Source organism: Drosophila biarmipes, chromosome 2L (genome assembly GCF_025231255.1).
Source record: "Drosophila biarmipes strain raj3 chromosome 2L, RU_DBia_V1.1, whole genome shotgun sequence".
In the NCBI taxonomy this organism is placed as follows: Eukaryota; Metazoa; Arthropoda; class Insecta; order Diptera; family Drosophilidae; genus Drosophila; species Drosophila biarmipes.
In genome coordinates this window covers 24307499-24327803 of record NC_066612.1, presented here as the reverse complement: position 1 = coordinate 24327803, position 20305 = coordinate 24307499, and the positions used below count along the sequence as shown (strand labels likewise).

At 35.0% G+C, this 20305-nt stretch overlaps 2 protein-coding genes and 1 long non-coding RNA gene across 5 annotated transcripts; 1 reads left to right on the top strand and 2 right to left on the bottom strand.

Moving 5' to 3' along the window:
* Positions 1-1875: 1875 nt before the first annotated feature.
* Positions 1876-11724, bottom strand: LOC108021912 (glycerol-3-phosphate dehydrogenase [NAD(+)], cytoplasmic). Of its 3 annotated transcripts, none has more exons than XM_017090733.3 (7): positions 11423-11713; positions 11162-11339; positions 9972-10178; positions 9548-9920; positions 6022-6175; positions 5866-5958; positions 1876-2740 (listed from the first exon to the last, which is right to left on the bottom strand). In XM_017090733.3, exons 1-7 carry the CDS (start codon positions 11464-11466, stop codon positions 2728-2730), a joined length of 1062 nt encoding a protein of 353 aa, XP_016946222.1. In that variant the 5' UTR covers positions 11467-11713; the 3' UTR covers positions 1876-2727. The 3 variants fall into 3 exon arrangements, with proteins under 3 accessions (XP_016946222.1, XP_016946224.1, XP_016946221.1); XM_017090735.3 differs by lacking the exon at positions 1876-2740 and adding an exon at positions 2988-3348 and having other exon boundaries at positions 11423-11714; XM_017090732.3 differs by lacking the exon at positions 1876-2740 and adding an exon at positions 4628-5454 and having other exon boundaries at positions 11423-11724.
* A 4244-nt stretch (positions 11725-15968) lies between these two features.
* Positions 15969-18964, top strand: LOC127010699 (uncharacterized). Its single transcript, XR_007763417.1, has 2 exons — positions 15969-16104; positions 18662-18964. It is a non-coding gene; the product is annotated as an uncharacterized LOC127010699 (long non-coding RNA).
* On the bottom strand, positions 17268-18604 carry LOC122818129 (histone H1-like). Its single transcript, XM_050885154.1, has 2 exons — positions 17840-18604; positions 17268-17785 (listed from the first exon to the last, which is right to left on the bottom strand). Exons 1-2 carry the CDS (start codon positions 17964-17966, stop codon positions 17334-17336), a joined length of 579 nt encoding a protein of 192 aa, XP_050741111.1. The 5' UTR covers positions 17967-18604; the 3' UTR covers positions 17268-17333.
* Positions 18965-20305: the final 1341 nt, after the last annotated feature.

Sequence of the window (20305 nt, the reverse complement as noted above, 5' to 3'; positions counted from 1 at the left end):
GCACCGAGACGCGCCGCCACAGTGTGCGGGATTCAATTTGATTACATGCTAACTTATCTAAGCAGTAAAAACTATAGTCGGAGAACTATCGATGGTGCAAAAGGATCCATATTAATTTAATTAATTTTTTTTTGTTTTTCAATTTGTCCTCGTTTTTAGCAGTTTACGCCGACACAGAAAATGCGCGAAAAAAAATTGTAGGGATGCAAAAAGCACACTATCGATGGCAGCAGACACCTTGGATAGTGGCCCATCGAAATATTCCAAGTGTCTCGATTGTGGCAAAGAATACAAGACAAGCGGGTATACATCTAACTTGCACGACCATTTAAAAAGCTTCCATCCTGACGTGGAAAGTAGAAGCCCAAAATCGAGCACACAAATTGTACGTGCTGAGAGGAACGACACTGCATCTGGAAGCAGCAGTTCCAGATCGAGCATGATTTCTGTGGTTTCCCACTTAAAAATAGCCGTCGTGTATGATTCAAATTCAAACAGAAAGGCCGACATAGATAAAGATACAACTGAAATGGTTGCCAAAGATGTGCAGGCCTACAATATTGTAGAAAACGTAGGGTTCGTGCAATACACTCGTCTATTGGATGCTCGGTATAAATTACCCAGCAATGTGCACTTAAGAAATGTGCTGATGTATAATTATTTTACCGAAACTTTTACAAAGTTCTCAGCAATCTTTGTAATGGTTTGAATATCGCAGTGACGTCATTTGTGGACATAAAGTGTCAATGCCTTTTCGCCAAATATCTTTGCAAAGAAAGAACATTCAGCAAGGCAGGCCAAATAATATCGGAGAGGCGAACCCGGCATATTTTTATTATATTTGCCTAAAAAATATATTTTTTGTTAGGCTATACTATCGAGCCAATATCGATGGCACTATCGACAATATCGATTGTTTAAAATAAATCATCGTCGACTATCGATGGCGCCGACTATCGATAGTACGCCACCTCTAGTAAAAACCGCTCCGTGCAGCGCTCAGCAAGGAATTTATCAAGGAAACGATTTTATTCAAGCAAGCGTTGTGAACATTGAACTTGCATAAAGTTTTATGACAATACCCTTTTTAAGCGTTAAATTTGGTAGGTGGATGCGCCTTAAAATGGATTTCTACTTAGATAAATAATTTACGTTTTGGTGTACCACGCGCCAGGTCTTGGCGATTTCCATAAAAAAATTGCATAGATCAATGGCTGTGCTTGAAGCCGTTAGCAGGCTACTCCCAAAAAGTTTGCGCCATCATAGAGTAAGAAACTTATAGATGTTTTACCGTTACTCGCACAGTAAAAAATTTTACTAGATTCGTTGGAAAGCATTTAACAGGTGGAAGAAAGCTTTTTTGACCCTTTAACGTATAAAATTCTTGATCGGAATCAGTCGGCGATCTAGTAAAGTCCGTACATCTGAACACTGAGATCTCGGAATCCATGAAAGCTAAAGTCTTGGTTTCAGCACGCCCACAATGACGCTAATCACTCTAAAACACATCAAGCACCCAAATTTTTTAATTTGTTTAAAAAAGGAAACGATGTTTTACTTTCTTTACCAATGTCCATTAATATGGCACAATGTGGACCATTTATTTAAAATTTATAAGCAAATAGTGTATTTAATATTGAGAACAGACGCTTTGCACTGGTATATCTCTATCTCCGACACAATTCCCATAGCTAAGTACCGGTATATAATAGTCGCTCTCTCGTGCTTGATAGTAAGGACGTGCTGCATGTATTTCGGGTAAACGTTCAAAAATTTTACACACTTTAAGGAATATAATTGCTCGGCGCGTGAAACTCTTAGCCGAACTGAGTACTTGACTTAAAGTTTCATATTCATATTAATAAATGTTAGTCGTAGAGCAGAATGACATATTTTATTTAGAAGAAGTATTCGACTGTATAAAGTATATATAAACATATATATATATTCGTGGTCAGGATGACTAGCCAACTAGCCATGTCCGTCTAATTGTGTGATCGCTGTTATATCAGAAACAATAAGAGCAGAGTTGGCGCCTAAGTTATAGGTTCCTTAGTTTCGTACGCTGCGGAAATTTGTTATGCGAATGTGCCGCGCCGTGCTTGCGCTCAATTGGCTCCGATTTTACCTGAAATGTCTTGCGCTCGTAAAAATCTAACAATAATTATATAAAACAAATTGGTTTCCACGCATCGGATAAGGGTGCCTACGAACGCTGATATTTTTCGGCACAAGATAAAAAGTTGGTATAAAGCATATAAAGGGACACGTACTTCTTTGTTTTTATACTGAGGGATTTTAAACATAAACGGTGGTTTACCTGAACAACAAATCCATTAAAACGAAAAAAAATTAAAAAATGTTTAATCATAATATCTGTGGAGTCCAATTAGTATTTGACTAAAAATCTCTCTTCACTAGCTTTTTAATTATTTTACAACACTTATGGTAACAACATTAAAATATATTTTTTATGCGCATAGCCTTGCTTCCTTGCTATTTAAGGATAAACAAAATTTGTTTTATTAAAACAGACTTCGGTGTTTTTTCTCAGTTTCAAAAATAAGCTGACAATACAACAACCTATACGCATTACCTTAAGTCAACCGGTTAGTGTTAAATAGAATGGACTCTTTAAATTCATTGAGGCGGAGTTGTGTTGAAAAAATACACTTTATGTGGTTGACACATATGTACGTATGAACGCTCTCGTCTTCTTTGGATGATTTACAAATTTTGCCTGTGAAATACAAAATGTATATTTTTGTATCAAAGGAGTTATAAATAACTTATTTAACACCCAATCGGAATGAAAACCAAAAAATAAATAAATTCCACTGGTTACAGTCAAAACAGTTCCAGGCGACTGATGGCAAATTTTGATAGTGTTGGACCCCTGCGAAATCCTAGAAACACGTATAACTAGTACACCTTATTTAAGTAGTGCCCTTAGTCCCAAAATACTGTGCAGCGTTGGCAGAAAACAATTTTTTCGTTTTACAAAAGATTTTTATTTTTACATTAGGTTACATCCGATCCGAGAATGTGGAAGAATTATTTCTCCGCATTTTTGGAACGGGCTAACCCCAACGTCGTAACGAAAGATTCAAGATAATAATTTGTAAAATATTGACTTATCTTTTTTTTTTGTTATAAATGTTTGTATTGTACGACAGTAATAGCGTATTCCCACAGGGACTCATCCACATTTACCATTCGTTTTTTCGGCGCAACTCTGAGTTCTTCTTCGTGTCAGTGAAAATAATTACAGGTGTGGTAAGATTCGCTGAACCAGCTATTATCGTTTTCCATAGGTTTGATTTGATTAGCCACAGGTCTTTAGACTAGCTGAAATAAGATGGTAGATGCTGGATGTGTCCTATAGGAATCAGAGTTTCACATTTGTCAAAAATCCCAACCGCTTCAAACGGATAAACTATGTATGTAGGTAGGCGGCGAAATATATAGAATGAGTTACGCAATCTTTTAACCTTGTCCTACCCGGCGCGAAAAGTGCGTTTTTTTTTAGAGACCTGTGAATGTGGACTAGGCTTGAATATTGTTTTGGCCTACCCAATAACGTCAGTTTTTAATGTGTTTAACTATCGCCGACCAGATAGTAATAAAAATGAAATAAAGGAACTTTAATCATGAAATTTTTTTTAACTTTTCTCGCTAATGTTTAGAAAAAAAGTTCTCGGATCTATGATTGTTTGTGGCAAATCCGATGGCTCCTTAAATTCTAAAAAATTCAGTAAAAGGTAAAAAAAAAAAATTTAATCTAGAAACTAAACCATTACATACTAAGACATGAACAACAATGTAAATTGCTTAGCCATGACAATTACCCAATGAAAAAAAATGCTATTTCCGTCACAAACATTCTTAAATTTAACACAACTTGAGTAGTTTTTTCCATTTTTATTTCCACTATTTCCACGTTCGTAATTTTCCAAAAATTTTCTGACTACTTCCCAGTTATTTCCCCATCAAAGTTTGACGGTGCAACTCTGAGTTCTTCTTTTTAACATTGCAAATTGAAACATTCACTATTAATACATAAACTATGATGTCGCAAACTTTTGAAAATGAAAGGTTTTAGATATGAACGAAAAATGTTTTTTAAATTTTAAATAATTCATTGTTTTTAATTTCACTGTCATGCGAACCGCTGGTGTAAAGCTAAGGTTGCGTCTGCAGTAAAATATAAAGTAAATAGGTTTATTTAATAATAAAATGAAATTATATTATAATTAAACGAAAAGCAACACATTTATATTTAATGAACTTTATTTATCATTTAGAAAATAATGAGTTCCAATTTTTTTCAGCATATGGCTAAAATCTGCAGACTTTTAGTCGAATTTGTTCGCGTAGAGTTGTTGTGCTTATTTAAAACGTTACTGGATGGTAGACGTTGTATGTGCTCTGTGAGATTCGGAGTTTCAAAATTGTCAAAAATGGGAAGGTGGTATTAACATGACCATCCCCTTATTCTTAATTCTACCATTCCCTATTTGTTGCTAAGTGACCAACGCTTATTTAACGGATATCACCTTTTTTTGAATAACCCTTGTCTTTGCTGGGCAACTGATTGGCTATTCCAAAGGCAAAGAAAGGAACAGTATTTCGAATATTTGCCTTGCAACCCACACAGCATCGCAACGACTTTAAGATATATTTTTTACTAAAAATAATCGTATTACATTCATTATAACCGTTACTCTTAAAGTAAGGTTTATATATATGTAATTCTGCGAAAAATATGTGACAGATATACGGAAGCGTCTACGTCGCATGACAATCTCGCTTTGTTGATTGTATATGTATGTACATATGTATATCCATTTCAGTTTTGTTACCTTTAACTGAGTAACGGGTATCTGATGATCAAGGCATTTTCGTTTTTTGTTTACTATTTTAATAATTTTAACGTTATTAAGTTTCTGATTTAGCAATTTTTTTACTCGGCTCTCATTACCACTAATATTAATTTACATATCCCTCTTAAAATAAATATGTTAATATAAGAAAAAAACTGCAGCAAAAAACAAATGTCTTTGCAATAGGTTGAGGTCCAAGCGTAACAGAATTTACCATCAAATTTTCCGATTTAAAGCTGCCAATTTTATATAATTTTTAATTTTATGTAAAATGAAAAAGGATAATTTCATTGATACCTAAAACAATTATTATTTTATAATATTATATTTATTTTAACAATTTTAATTACGTTTAACAAATAAAACACTTGTGGTTTTGGTTCTTTGAAAAAAAATCTGACTTTGATCTGACTATGGATATATATGGTTTTATCTTTATAAGCATTGGTGATGATGACTTGTGTTGATTTGATCTATGCGGGTAAAAGTAGTATTTACAATAAACATTTGAATGATCTTGTTTGGATGTAACACAGTTTAAAGTTTTGGCGACGGCATGATGGACGTATCCCTATGAAAGTAACATAAAAAGAAAAGATAACTTATTTTTAATGAACGAAAAATATTAGCTTTTATGAATTAGCAATGACTAAGAGTTTAGGATGTGAATCGAAATTGTGAATGATTTTTTTTTTATGTAATTTACCGTTTGAAAAATTTTTAAATTTGGATTTTTGTTTAAAGTTTATTATTCAGTTTTTATTATTGTTAAACTGACTTTAGTTAATGTTTTGGTTAAATTAGGAAAGCAAATAATGAATAATATAAACAAAAGGTGCATAACTGTAGTTTAAGAGAAAATAGATAAACTTAAAATAAAGCCACAATTTAAATCATAACTACAATACAAAGCAAGGGCTAATTTCGGGGGATTTTCAGGACGCCGGAATCAAAACATGACAAACGCAAACAAAACACTTACATATGCTCAGGGTGATTGCGTATGCAATCAATTAAATCGTTGGGCTTAAGCTGGTTTGTGCATATTTTGTGGATAGCCGTGAACAGAGGGAATCTGCAATCAATAAAGTGGCGTTTTAGACCTAAGAGTACCATTACATTACTATTTTAAACGTACTTGTCCTCTAGACCCTTGTTCTTAAGCATGTAGTTAACCTCCTCGGCAGTGGGTGGGCCCTGCAGCTTCTGACCGTTCAACATTTCCTTCTCCAACTCCTCAATAGTTTTCCCGGAAGTCACAAATGCCTCAGACACTCGGCGATTTCGTCCACCTGTAAAATATTGTCCAAAATTGATTTAAGAATTTTTTAGAGTAACATTCCTTTAAACATTTTAGAAGCGTAACTACAATCTAAATCCCTTTTTCTTATACCACCCTAATCAAAAACAACAAAATTAAAATCTCTATATAAAATTAAACTTAAGAAAAAATCGAAAAACAAGAAAGGAAGTGAACTTCGGCAAGTTTGTATACCCTTGCAGTTATAAAAAAGAATAAATAATTTTATTAAATTGAATTCGAAATTCTTAAAAATATAAAAATGTATATTCCCAATATTATAAGATATGTCAAAAAGCCCCAATAATTTGTTTCACATTATTTCCCACCAATTATCCGATCGTTTATATGACAGCTATATTATATAGTCGACCGATTTTAATAAAATTTAATTCGAAATTCAGAACTAATAAAAAAACGTTATTTTCAAGCTAATAAGGTCATATGTTAAGAAACACCAAAGATATCATTTTTATTTCATGTTTTCCGATTGTCCCTATGGGAGCTATATTATATAGTCGTCCGATTTTGATAAAATGTAATTCAAAATTCAGAACTAATTAAAAAATGTTATTTCCAAGCTTAGAAGGTTATATGTCATAAAGCATCAAAGCTATAATTTGTTTCATATTATTTTCCCACCAATTTTCCGATAGTTCCTATGACAGCTTTATGATATAGTCGTCCGATTTAGATACAATTTAATTCGAAATTCAGAACGAAATACAAAATGTTATTTCCAAGCGTAGGAGGTTATAAGTTGAAAAACACCAAAGATATAATTTTTCAATATTATTTTACCACTAATCTTCTGATTGTTACCATGGGAGCTATATGATATAGTCGTCCGATTTTGATAAAATTTAATTCGAAATTCAGAACTAATTTAAAAATGTTATATCCAAGCTTAGAAAGGTATATGTTAAAAACACGAAAGATATAATTTTTTAAAAAATTTTTTCCCTGATAGTTCCTATGGGAGCTATAAGATATAGTTGTCCGATCCGGCTGCTTCCGACTTATATACTTCCTGCAACAGAAAGAAGACTTTTGGGAAGTTTCAACCTGATATCTTTAAAACTGAGAGACTAGTTTGCGTAGAAACGTACGGACAGACGGACATGGCTAGATCGACCCTCGTCAAGGATATAAAAAAAAATATTTCATTCTTTTTTTCAGACCATTTTATTTGACTTCTATATGTTAGATTCACTTCGAAATTCCTAAAAATATAAAAATTATATTCCCAATATTAAAAGATAATATGTCAAAAAGCCCCAAAGCTATAGTTTATTTCTATTATTTTCCCACGAATTTTCCGATCGTTCCTATGGGTGCTATATGATATAATCGTCCGATTTTGATAAAATTTAATTCGAAATTCGAAACCAATTAAAAAATGTTATTCTCATGCGTAGGAGATTATATGTTAAAAAACAACATAGATATATTTTTTTTTCATTTTTTCCCCGATAGTTTCTATAGGTGCTATATACTACCTGCAATAGAAATAAGGTTTTTGGCAAAGTTTCAGCCCGATAGCTTTAAAACTAAGAGACTAGTTTGCGTAAAAACGGACGGACAGACGGACATGGCTAGATCGACTCGTCTTGTGACGCTGATCAAGAATATATATACTTTATGAGGTCGGAAACGTCTCCTTCACTGCGTTGCAAACTTCTGACTGAAATCATTATACCATCTGCAAGGGTATAAGTGAAATAAAAAGAAGACGTCCAGTCCACATTTAAGTTTCTGCGTGTAGACTCACTTTTAGTTTAAGTGATTGCGTAACACATCGTATTATACTGCCGTACATTTTGTTAAACAAGAAAGGAAGTTAACTTCGGCAAGCCGAAGTTTGTATACCCTTGCAGTTGTAGGAAATAATCTACTTTAGTAACACCATGTGCAATTTTTAAGGATTGTTGCTCACTTAAATATTAGTAAAAAAAAATGATTTTATTATTTTTTAACACCATTTTTTTGACATCTATATGTTAGAGTAATTTTAATAAGATATAATTTTTTCATATTTACCGACTTATTTTGCGATCGTTTCTATGGCAGCTATATGATATATGAAATATATGAAAATCAAAACCAATTAAAAATGTTATTGCCAAGCGTAGGAGGTTATATGCTGAAAAGCACCGAAGATATAATTTTTTTAATTTTTTCCCCGATAGTTCCTATGGGAGCTATAAGATATAGTTGGCTGGTTCCGACTTATATACCACCTGCAATAGAAAGAAGACTTTTGGGAATGCTTCAGCCCGATAGATAAAAACTGAGAGACTAGTTTGTGTAGAAACGGACGGACAGACGGCCAGACGGACGGACATGGCTAAATCGACTCGTCTTGTGACGCTGATCAAGAATATTTATCCTTTATGGGGTCCGAAACGTCTCCTTCACTGCATTGCAAACTTCTGACTGAAATCATTATACCGTCTTCAAGGGTATACAAAATAAAAGATATTACAGTACAAAACATTATCTTGAAACATTTGTTTTAGACAATGGCGATGGCGTTATTCCGTTCTAGCGGAGCGGCCATATAGTTATACCACCTTCACAAACGGGACTTTACTTAATACCTAAAAAAAATGAATAATAATAGAAAAATAGAGAAAAGCACTGTAGTTAGAGGATTCAACAATAAGATATCCGTTACTGTGTTTCAGACTCAAAATAAAATTCGATTTCTATTACCGCGGTACATATGGCAAAGACCATGTCAAAGCGATGGCATCAATGGACGGCAACGGCACTACTGACTCTGTTAAATCCAGTTTAACTGAACCAGCATTATTAATGAACAAAAAAAAGTCAACACACACTTTTACTGAATGTTCAATAATTTCGGCGCTTTACCGGTTTGAGCGTTATTAGCGTTTGTGAGTGCGCCTAGCACTGTGCTGAAATAAAAATGCGCTGCGCAAGAAGCTCTAAAATCTAAAATTCAAACTCTCTAGCCTTAATAGTTACCGAAGTGTCAACGTTCGAACGGACGGACAGACAGTTATACGAACATGGTTCGAAAGACTCAACTTTAGATCCTGACTAAGCTTATAAATTACTTTATAAAAAATACTTAATATTTTGCTAAGGCCAACATCATACATTTTGTCACCAAAAGTTGACATCAGATGATTTGTATGTTGACGGCACACAGAATGTATGAGTCCGTGAATGCGTTAGCAGTCACATTGAGGCTCGGGTCCTTAACGTGGACTTTAACTTTTCGAGAGAAGATAGATGAGATGATATCTTTTCGAGAAATCAGACTTTCTTATATTTAATTATGAACTGCTAAATATAACTCTGCTCCAAAATCATAATTTTTGGCCCAAAAAATTACCGTAACACGTCGTGATCAGGTCTGCAACACCGCAACTCTCAAAGAAGGTAGACAACTTGCTTCCGGGGTAGAAGACGTCCACGAAGCGAATCATCTCCATGAGGCCCAGCCGGATTACTGCTGCCTTTGTGTTGTCGCCAAGCTTCAGGCCATCCACAAAGCCCGCTCCGCAGGCAACAATATTCTTAAGGGCTCCGCAGACTTCTACAGCGTCAGCGTCGTCCACGACCACAACACGGAAGTGATTTGCCTGGAAGAGATCGCGCAGCACCTTACCGTACTTTTTATCCGTGCAACCGATGGTCGTTTCGCAGAAGTTTCCTTCAGCCACCTCATTGGCCAGGTTGGCGCCCATAAGCACGGCGCACGGAATCTGGGGCAAAAGGCTTTAATTTTCCGTTTCACTACTGCGACGTCATCTTACCTTTAGGTGACGCGTGATTATATGCGAAATCAGATCGATGCCACCGCCCTCGGCCTTGTCGAATCCTTTGATTAAAGAAATAGCGATGGCGTTCGGCTTGATCTTACCCAGCAGCTGTTTGCAAAAGTTTGGAATAAATTGGTGGGGCACAACGAAGATTAAAATATCTGCGCTCTTGGCGGCCTCAACCAGGTCGGGCACAGCAACCTGTAAAATTTTATAACGAGTATGACAAAATTAAAAAAAATTCTGATAAGCACGCTGAAGGTTAAGTGAAGGAACCTTCAGACGGATCGAAAAAAAAAAATTCCGATAAGCACGCTGAAGGTTAAATAACCTGCAGACGGATCAAGGAAATCATTCGTCCAGCACGTGTTCCACCTAAACGTTTGGAATTTTCTTTTCTCACCAGCCAAGACGTTTTAAATAGTAAGGCTCTCTAGATTGGTTGTCTGAGCTTGTTATGCTTGATTATATACGTACAATGTGCGTCTTACTTATAAACAATCAGAAAAATAATATAATCATAATACCTAACAAAGTCGAAAAAATAAAAAGTTAACCTAAGAATTCAAAAACGCAGTTAACATGTTTTTAACAGCGTACTTTGCCAAAATTGTTACATACCCACACACAACTGTAGGAAAATTATTGACAAACAAATGCCGCGTCATTTTATAGGGCAAAGTTAGAACTTGAATGGTAATGAGGTACCAAACCTACACTAAAGACCTGTATGGGTAGACCCATTTGGGCCTATCTATAATCGCCGAAAAAAAAATCCGAGTGCTTTGGGCAGCAAGTACATGTGTAGAAACGCTCGCGTGTTAAGTGGATCGCCTGCTTATCAGCTTTCCTATTATTGATGTATATAACATATTGTCGCATCTGTGGCAGCCCTGCAAACCCACTGGCCTTGACCTACGTCGAAGGCACTTGGCTAGCTCTTTTGCAAGAGAACGTGGAGAAGAGAGCGAAGGTGGTGCCAGGGGTGTTGTGACTGATATGCTGGCCCTGAAAACTGCAGCAAGAGAGCGAGAGCGTGTGTAAAAATAGACGCAGATTCGACTGATTAGATAATTTGGCCAAGATCAACCCATTAAGCCTTTATGTAAGCAAATGGTGTTAACAGTCCGCATCAGTTACATAAACTTAATAAACAACTTAGCCCCTAATTTAAACTCACTTACCACATTCGGTGGCAGCTTGTGTCCTTTCAAGTACTTGACGTTCTCGTGCGTCTCGTTAATAATCTCCGTCAGCTTTTTGCCCTCAATCAGCTCCTCGTAGACGAACATGGTCACCCGTTCTTCGAATTCCGGTAAAGCAGCGGCGTTGGCACCCACGATTTTCGCTATCGCCGAACCCCTGCATGTACAAGGTTAATATGTGGGAGGGAGTGCAGGCAATTATGTAAGTGCATCTGCTTACGGCTAATTAATTGCACTCACCAGTTTCCAGAGCCCACAATGCACACATTTACCTTGTCCGCCATTGTGTTTGTTTTTTTCTCGTTAGATATGCTTCTCTTGGAGCTACTATGGTGCGACTAATATACTACAAACTGACACGTCGATGCCGCGGCAAGTACTGATTCTTAGTTGGCACTTTACATGGTAATATAAGCAAAACAAGCGCTGCGGCCAACAACAAATAGTGGTGATTTCAAGAGCAGAGAGAGGTCGTCTCTGAATGTGTGAGTGCGATATTCGCTTAGTTTTGTTCACGTGTGTTGTGCGCAGTCTGGAGGTAAATACGTACATACATACATATATAATCATATATGCTATTGTTAGAGTATTACCATCAACTGCAAAATTAATACACCTATATTTTAGTGAAATTTTCAAAATATGCATCTCTGCAGCGGTTGTTATGCGATTATTCCCTGCAAGCAAGAGGGCGTTAAATTTATCGTCTGTCATTCAAAAGTCACTTAATTATGACTTCTGCGTGGTAGAACACATTTTACGAAAAAGAATGGTTGGGGTCGCAAAAAAAGCAATTTCCGAGACACTAAAGTACTTACATACATCGACGACAACCCCAAGCTAGCCATAGGAGTGAGTGAGTGGCACTCAGATGAGCTAAGAATATACTAGAAAAATACCAAATTTAGTGATTTTCGATGAGCGCCGTTAGCCGCGGCCCAAAGAATAAGAAATTTGATCTTTGGCTGTGTTCATGCAGGAGCCGCGTGGAAACCAAAATATGAAATTGAAGGAAAAAACAAAAAAACAACGTCGAAAACACCTAGGGGAGGCGCGTTTAGGGGAAGGAAATCAACATTGTGTTTCTTATATTTGTACCTGTTTGTTATCTCAATAATCGGTTCAAAAATACGTGCTTTCAGTAAAGCTGTACTAATTATTGATGCTATTTACGCACAAGCTAGCTGTGGACATTACCTAGTGTGTAACTGCGAGAAATAGAGCGTTAAAAAATTCTTTATCAGGAGTGTCATAGAAACCGATGACGGAAAGATTATAAAGGCTGAAATATTGAATAATTATCCAATTTTTTTGACTTATTTTGACCATTTTTCAATAAGGGTTAAACTTAATTTAAGCTTTTAAGCGTAAACCAAATGGCCATATGCAGTAATTCTTGCTCTAGAGCACTCGAAATGGCAAAAACTTTAAGAGGCCAGGATGCAGCGGAGAAAACATAGAATTTTTTTTCAAACAGGTGTAACGTAAATGAATCAAAAGTTTTATTTTTTGTGGGACGTTCTTCCCTTTATGGAAGGGATTCTTTGCCCAAAATTCATAAAATTTGACCAAACCAATGGCGTAAGATAATTTTTATAGAAAGGTTTCTTCGCCCAAAATTAAAAACATTTGACCAAACCAACGAGGCTACCGTTATATCAAAAACGCATTTCAACAATAAGTACGGTATTCCTAAAGTTATGACGTCTTGTGCTGCTTACCTATTTACCCTCTAAAAATTAACTACGTTTAATTAAATTAAGAATTAACCGAAATTGTTAACCTATCCAGCAAAAAATGTGACATTTTTCACGACAGGTCTGACAACTTTTTGCAAAGGCAGCATGTTTTTATAATTTTTCTCAATAACTAAGACTTTTTTTAACAATAAATTTTAACCAGAAATAGGTTTTACTTTGTTACTTCAATATTAAGCACCGTACTATAAAATATCGTTTACACAACATTTCGATAACTACTCCGAAATGTACAGTGGCTCGAAGCTTATTTCGTGCAAGAGAAAAATTAAATTTTAAATTGTCATTGCTGCCAAACTAGGAACGATATCAACAAAATTTAAACGCAATAATTCAAATAAACTCTTCATTTATTAATATAACAAAACAAAATTCCTTAATCTAAAAAAACAAAACAAATTTTCATATAAAACTTAAAAATAAGGCATTTCTGGCGTCGAAGCTTAATTCGTGCAAGCACTTAAATATATTGTAACATTTTTTTTTTCTTAAATTTAATATTTTGTTGGACCGCCTTTTTGTTTCTTAACCGATTTAAGACGATTTCCCATGGACTCCACTAATTTCTTTGTTGTTTCCACAGGAATTTTACGCCACTCTTCCAATAAGGCACTCTTTAGCTCAGTTTTGTTAGAAATTTTCCTTTTGCGGATCGCTTGGTCCAAAATCTCCCACAAATTTTCAATAACGTTTAAATCTGGGGATTGTGCTGGTGTTTTTATGGTGTGTGGACAGTTCCAGACCAACCAAAACTTCACATCGGCAGCAGTGTGCTTCGGGTCGTTGTCTTGATAAAAAATGGAACGGTCCAGTATTCCCAAGCTTTCTGCGCTTTGTAGTAAGTTTTCTTTTAAAATATATAAATACATCTTAGCATCCATAATGCCATCAATGAAGACTAGGTTTCTCACCCCAGACGCAGCCATACAGCCCCAAACCATAACATGGCCTCCACCGTGCTTGACCGTAGCTTTTAGATTTTTTGTATCTAGCTCCGTATTCGGACGCCGCCAAACATAATGCCTCCCATCCGACCCGAAAATGTTGTATTTGGATTCGTCCGCAAAAATAACGTCATTCCAGTACGAAATCGGCTTAGTCTCCATCTCCTTGGCGAACTTGAAACGAACAATTCTGTTCTTGTCGCTGATGAATGGTTTCTTTAGAGCAACTCGACCATTAAAATTATGCTTGTGCAGTACGTTGCGAATTGTGTCTGGGCAACATTTTTTGCCCATTTCCTCTTCTATCTCTGCAGCGATTTTTGGAGCCGATAGTTTGGGGGTTTCCCTAACTTTTCGGACTATTCGGCGCTCCTCGTGGTCGTTAAAAATTTTGTTCGGCGCAACTCGGCCCCTATCTTCCTCTCGATTTTCGCGAACAAATCTTTGAATTATATATTGCACCGTACTGGGGCTTAAGCAAACCATTTCGGCTATGGCACGCTGGGTTTATCCATCCTTAAAGTGTTTAAGGACTAATTCCCTTTGCTCGATCGTTGTTTGCGGACCCATAGCCAAAAATTACCGGTAAATTTTACTTTAGTGTAACCAGCTCCGAAAACGTATAAAATGTTTATTTAAGAATACAAATAAACAAGTATACAGAAAAAAAACGGATTGAAAAGTCCCTTTTTTATGTTTTTTTTGAGTTTAAAGTCTTTGCACGAATTAAGCTTCGACGCCAGAAATGCCTTGTTTTTTAGTTTTATATGAAAATTTGTTTTGTTTTTTTAGATTAAGTAATTTTGTTTTGTTATATTAATAAATTAAGAGTTTATTTGAATTACTGCGTTTAAATTTTGTTGATATCGTTCCTAGTTTAGCAGCAATGACGATTTAAAATTTAATTTTTCTCTTGCACGAAATAAGCTTCGAGCCACTGTAGTATTTTAAAGTTCGAGCAATTGTTACCACTATCAGGCTATTTTAGCTTATTATTTGAATACGGTTTATAAAATGCTTAATTTTAAATATAACCCAAAGTAAATATAAAATTGTAGTATGCAGATTTTCGTAGATTTCATTAGTTAAATAAAGTTTTATTCTTGGGAAGCATTTGTAAGTTGTTTTTATTTAAAGTGTCTGTCCAAATTTGGAGGATTTAGAAACCATCAAAACCGTCAAATTTGGTTAGAAGACGTTTCTGTGACAACGCCAAATATAACGCATTGAGGTTGAAATCATAGTCAACATTCGCGTTTTGTGCACTCGAATCGGCCCTAATCATAAAATAAAAGTATGATATGACAGTCCCATCAACGCAGTAAGTTGTGCTTTGTACGCAGCAATTCCAGGATTGCACAAGCGCTCACATCTGTATCACTAGCAAGTGTAGGCATCATGCATGGTTGGTCCAAGCAACCTTTTTTAGATTCCAACCAACGCTTCAATGCCAATGTCCGCCTCAATTCCACACAGAAAATCATCCTTTACAGCCCAAATTTCCTTCCTAGTTTTCAACTCCGAACCTTCTACAAAAGGTCCCTTCAACAAACATTTTTTCCGGCTTTTGGGTCCTTATTCCAATTGGGATAGCACCTCATATTTTTTTTATTACCAATTTTTCTAGGGGTTTACTAAAGTTTACCGATCAAGCCAGCCTCTCAGCAATAGCGTTGTTCTGCTTATTTAACATGTTATTGCAGATGGGCTCTGTAGAAAAATCTCAACCGTTTAGAACGGATGGACTCTATGGAAAGGGGGGTAACACTGTAACACACTTGAAAAACACTGAAATACAAAATCGATTTGCGTATAAAGTCCCATTTCTTTGCTGGAGCGACTAGTCATTAAGAGACATCGATGTTTCTAAAAATGTTAAAAACCTCGTTGTTTCGACCGATATTTTTCAACTATACTTTCGGTAAATATAATATGAGGTGGATAAACATCGATGTTCACGGACATCGGTGTTTACGATGTTTTCAAAGAAAAACATCGATGTTTCATCGGGATGCCGAAATGGAAAAACATTAATATCGTCCCGGTAAACATCGATGTGCCCAACGTTTAGAAAACATCGATAGTATAGTCATACTTACTTCATTTTTTCCACATAAAGGTTTTTTCTTTTTTAAGCTATATACAAAAGCTATAAGCTATACAAAAAAAAAAAAATAAATCAAAATTATTATATTATCTTATCATTAACATAATTTATAAGGTAACTATTCAGGAATAGAAATGTTAGTTATGTTTTTCCTTATGTTTAGTGAAAACTGGAACACTTACCTTCCATAATTCTAGGGGATCTACATTTTCTTCACAGGGCTTTAGATAAAAGTACTGTCTGAGATCGATAATCGCATCTATTCTATATTTGTTATTCACTAATATTTTTTTGAATAAATGTGAATAGGGTTTGGGGGTTTTGAGAAGGTGGGGTGGCTCTGCTCCATGGGGTCCGGAATCACAAGAGTTGTTAATGAAAAGCTTTTCGGCCTGTACAACGTTAAAAGGAGAACGGAAGCCTTGTTTTTTGAATCTTGGGTCTAGCAATGTTCCCATTCGCGGCAAAGAACGCTCTTCATACTTTGTCAGCCTGGTGCCAATGCTGTATATCAAAAATTTACAGGCTGCTAATCCCTTACTAGACTTAAGGATTTAAAGTGCCCAAAAAGACTACATGTTATGGGAATACATAATAAAACCGTCACTGTAGAATTGGAAGATACTTGCTTTGTTGCAATATGCAATGGAGCAAGTAACTGTACCAGGTCCGTTAGGATGTCGAATTCGTCTACAGTGAACGGTTGTGGATCAGCGTCACTAGACCGTCCGTTTCTACGCAAACTAGTCTCTCAATTTTAAGGCTATCGGGCTGAAACTTTCCCAAAAGTCATATTTCTATTGGTAGTATATACGTCGGAACCAGCCGGATCGGAAAACTACATCTTATAGATCCAATGGGAACTTTCGGGGAAAAATTAAAAAAAAAATTATATCTTCGGTGTTTTTTAACATATAATCTTCTAAGCTTTGAAATGACATTTTTTAATTAGTTCTGAATTTTATCAAAATCGGACGACTCTATCATATAGATGCCATAGAAACAATCGAAAAATTAGTGGTAAAATAATAGAAAAAATTATATCCTCCTACGCTTGGAAATTACATTTTTTAATTAGTTCTCAATTTTGAATAAAATTGTATCAAAATCTGACTTATATATCATATAGCTGCCATAGAAACAATCGGAAAATTAGTTGGAAATATGAAAAATTATATTTTTGGTGTTTTTTAACATATAACCTTATAAGCTTGGAAGTAACCTTTTCTAATTAGTTCTGAATTTCGAATTAAATTGTATCTAAATCGGACGACTATATCATAAAGCTGTCATAGGAACGATCGGAAAACTGGTGCGAAAATAATATGACACAAATTAAAACTTTAAGCCTCTTTGACATATCTTATAATATTGGGAATATTATTTTTTTGTATTTTTAAGAATTTCGAATTCAATTTAATAAAAATCGGACAAAAAAAGGGTCTGAAAAAAAGATTGAAATATTTTTTTTTAATATCACTGACGTCAGCAACAATCCTTAAACATTTCTTGGCGGTGGCTTCGGTCTTTTTGAAGGCTACCTTCTTGCTTTTTACCTTCTTCTCAGCACACATAGGCTTTGGCTTTGGATCCTTCTTGGCGGAGGACGAAGGTTTGAATGAGCCAGACGCGCCCTTTTCCTTTGTTTCGATCAGCTTTATATTGACAACGTCCGATTTCAAGTATTTCTTGATGAATCGAGCCAGCTTCTGGGTATCGCATTTGTTGGAGGCAGCGGAACCAGATGCCTTTTTGGTGGCCAGCTTCTTCTCAACTGGCGGTGGGTGAGCAGCCACTGGGGAAGCGGACGTTGAAACTCCAGAATCAGACAATTTTCTTACTAAAATACATTTTTTTTGTATAGAAAATGGAGCACGAGTTACCGCCTCACAAATAGCCCTCGGTGTACCCCCACCGAAGCCAAACATGTTGGCAACCATGTTGGACAACTTAAGATCGAAACCCCACATATTCATCTGCCTTAAGGGGTTATATACCTTTTTTTTCTTTTCAAAAAAACGAAAAATTTTTTTTGCTGAATCCTTAAGTATATCCCCTAGAGAACATTTTCCCAAATTTTTATAGAGATCCGAATAATAGTTTGACAGGAAAGCAGCGTTTTGAGGCGTGGTTCGTCACGGCTGCGGACAGCGTCAAGCAGGGCCTGGCAAGCAATGACTGCGCCGTCATCTAAACCCTTCGTCTAAAACCCTTTTCTTTTTAAGAAGCGGAAAACATAAGGTCTGATGTTTTCTGGAAAAGTGACTGTGTTTTCAACCATACAAACCCTCGAAGATCAGTTTTTCACGAGCTTCCGAAGCATCAGCATCAAAGAACCGTAAATGTAACTCTGCTGCTCGTTTTACCGTTTTTTTTGAATGCGATTATTTCAAAGTCGTGTTTTTCCAAAAGTGCCTTTGCTGTGACCGCGATTGCACAAGAAGATTTGATTTTTCGTAATGATTGTGCCGAGTTCGTGAACGATTCAGTTTTTATGCGCCAATGTTGATTTCGCAGATCAGAATTTTTTAATAAAATTTTTAAAACTCAAAAAATCAACTTTTTGGAAAGGTTACTGTATGCAGAAAAAACGAAATATTCTTGAAAATAATCGTTCACGAACTGGAAATAATACTATACTTATAAAAATTTTTTGGTTTATTGATTTCAGGTGACCTGCTACTTCTATCGTGGTCACCGCAAGTCACTATGAAAAAAAGGGTTCCGAGAGAATTGCCATAACTTCGTAAATTATTTATATTATTTCAAGAACAAACGCTTGTTGTTTAGAAAAAAAAATCATGTTCTATCAATAAACAATTACTTCAGTGTAAAAAATAATAATCAAAAAGGTATATAACCCCTTAATTTAAATTCCATTCTGCTAGATCAGCATAATGAAATGTAAACATTTAATCATTGAAAGACGAATAATAAAATAAAGAATTCAGTTTGAGATATATTGTCAAAGAAACCACAACTTGCTACTCTTTATTATTGGGAGGCTTCCCAAACCTAATTGGAATACCTTTCCCTTAAGTTAATGGTGCAACTGGTGGCCCTTTGCCCGAGGACGGTTTCTACCCTAGCACTTGAGGAAGGATCTGAGACGACGAAGAATGATAAGGATATACAGTGATGGAAAAACTAATAGAAACGAATATATTTATTTCACTTTAAGGCTTCTTTTTAAGTTCTACCTTTAGGAATATTTATGAAACCCATTGGGTTAATAACATTGATAACGGTACTTAATCATAATCTCCTTTTTAAAATAAATAATAGTAACGCGGTTGTATTTGGTCGAAATTTGTGGTTATTCTTCGTTAAAATTTAAATAAAAGGTATTGTTTTCAGTATTTTTATTAAAAGGAGTGTTATTATAGCAATTTAAACCCAAAGTGAAAATTCGTTTCTATTATTTTTTCCATCACTGTACAATATTATGTGTATCATTATTATGTAAGAGTGGGTAGATAGAAGTGGCTGAAACGGATGGGAAAAATAAAGTTAATTAAAAAAATAAAAACAGGAAAGGAAGTTAACTTCGGAAAGCCGAAGTTTTTATACCCTTGCAGTTATAATAAATAAACAACTTTAGTAACACCATAAAAATTTAATTTTTACGGATCGTTGCTGACTTCAGTGATATTAAACAAGAAAGGAAGATAACTTCGGCAAACCGAAGTTTGTATACCATTGCAGTTATAAAAAATAATCAATAATTTTATTAAATATATTCGAAATTCTAAAAAATATAAAAATGTATATTCCCAATATTATAAGATAATATGTCAAAAAGCCCCAAATATATAACTTGTTTCACAATATTTCCCACCAATTATCCGATCGTTCCTATGACAGCTATATGATAAAGTCGTCCGAATTTAATAAAATTTAATTCGAAATTCAGAACTAATGAAACAATGCTATTTTCAAGCTTATAAGGTTATATGTTTAAAAACACTTAAGATATAATTTTTATTTCATGTTTTCCGACTAATTTTCCGATTGTTCCTATGGCAGCTATATGATATAGTCTTCCGATTTTTATAAAATTTAATTCGAAATTCAAAACCAAATAAAAAATGTTATTTCCAAGCGTAGGAGGTCATAAGTTAAAAAACACCGAATATATAATTTTTAAATATTATTTACCACTAATTTTCCGATTGTTCCTATGGGAGCTATAAGATATAGTCGTCCGATTTTGATAAAATTTAACTCGAAATTCAGAACTAATTTAAAAATGTTATATCCAAGATTAGAAAGGTATATGTTAAAAAACACGAAAGATATAATTTTTTTTTAATTT

Excerpts from the sequence above, each read along its gene's own strand:
- LOC108021912 (XM_017090732.3), bottom strand. The coding sequence starts at position 11,466 with ATGGCGGACAAGGTAAATGTGTGCATTGTGGGCTCTGGAAACTG. Across the intron at positions 10,179-11,161 it reads ACAAGCTGCCACCGAATGTG|GTTGCTGTGCCCGACCTGGT; the intron begins GTAAGTGAGTTT and ends AAAATTTTACAG. Across the intron at positions 5,455-5,865 it reads CGCAATCACCCTGAGCATAT|GGATACGTCCATCATGCCGT; the intron begins GTAAGTGTTTTG and ends TTACTTTCATAG.
- LOC122818129 (XM_050885154.1), bottom strand. The coding sequence starts at position 17,966 with ATGAATATGTGGGGTTTCGATCTTAAGTTGTCCAACATGGTTGCCAAC. Across the intron at positions 17,786-17,839 it reads ATTTTCTATACAAAAAAAAT|TGGCTGCTCACCCACCGCCA; the intron begins GTATTTTAGTAA and ends CCGCTTCCCCAG.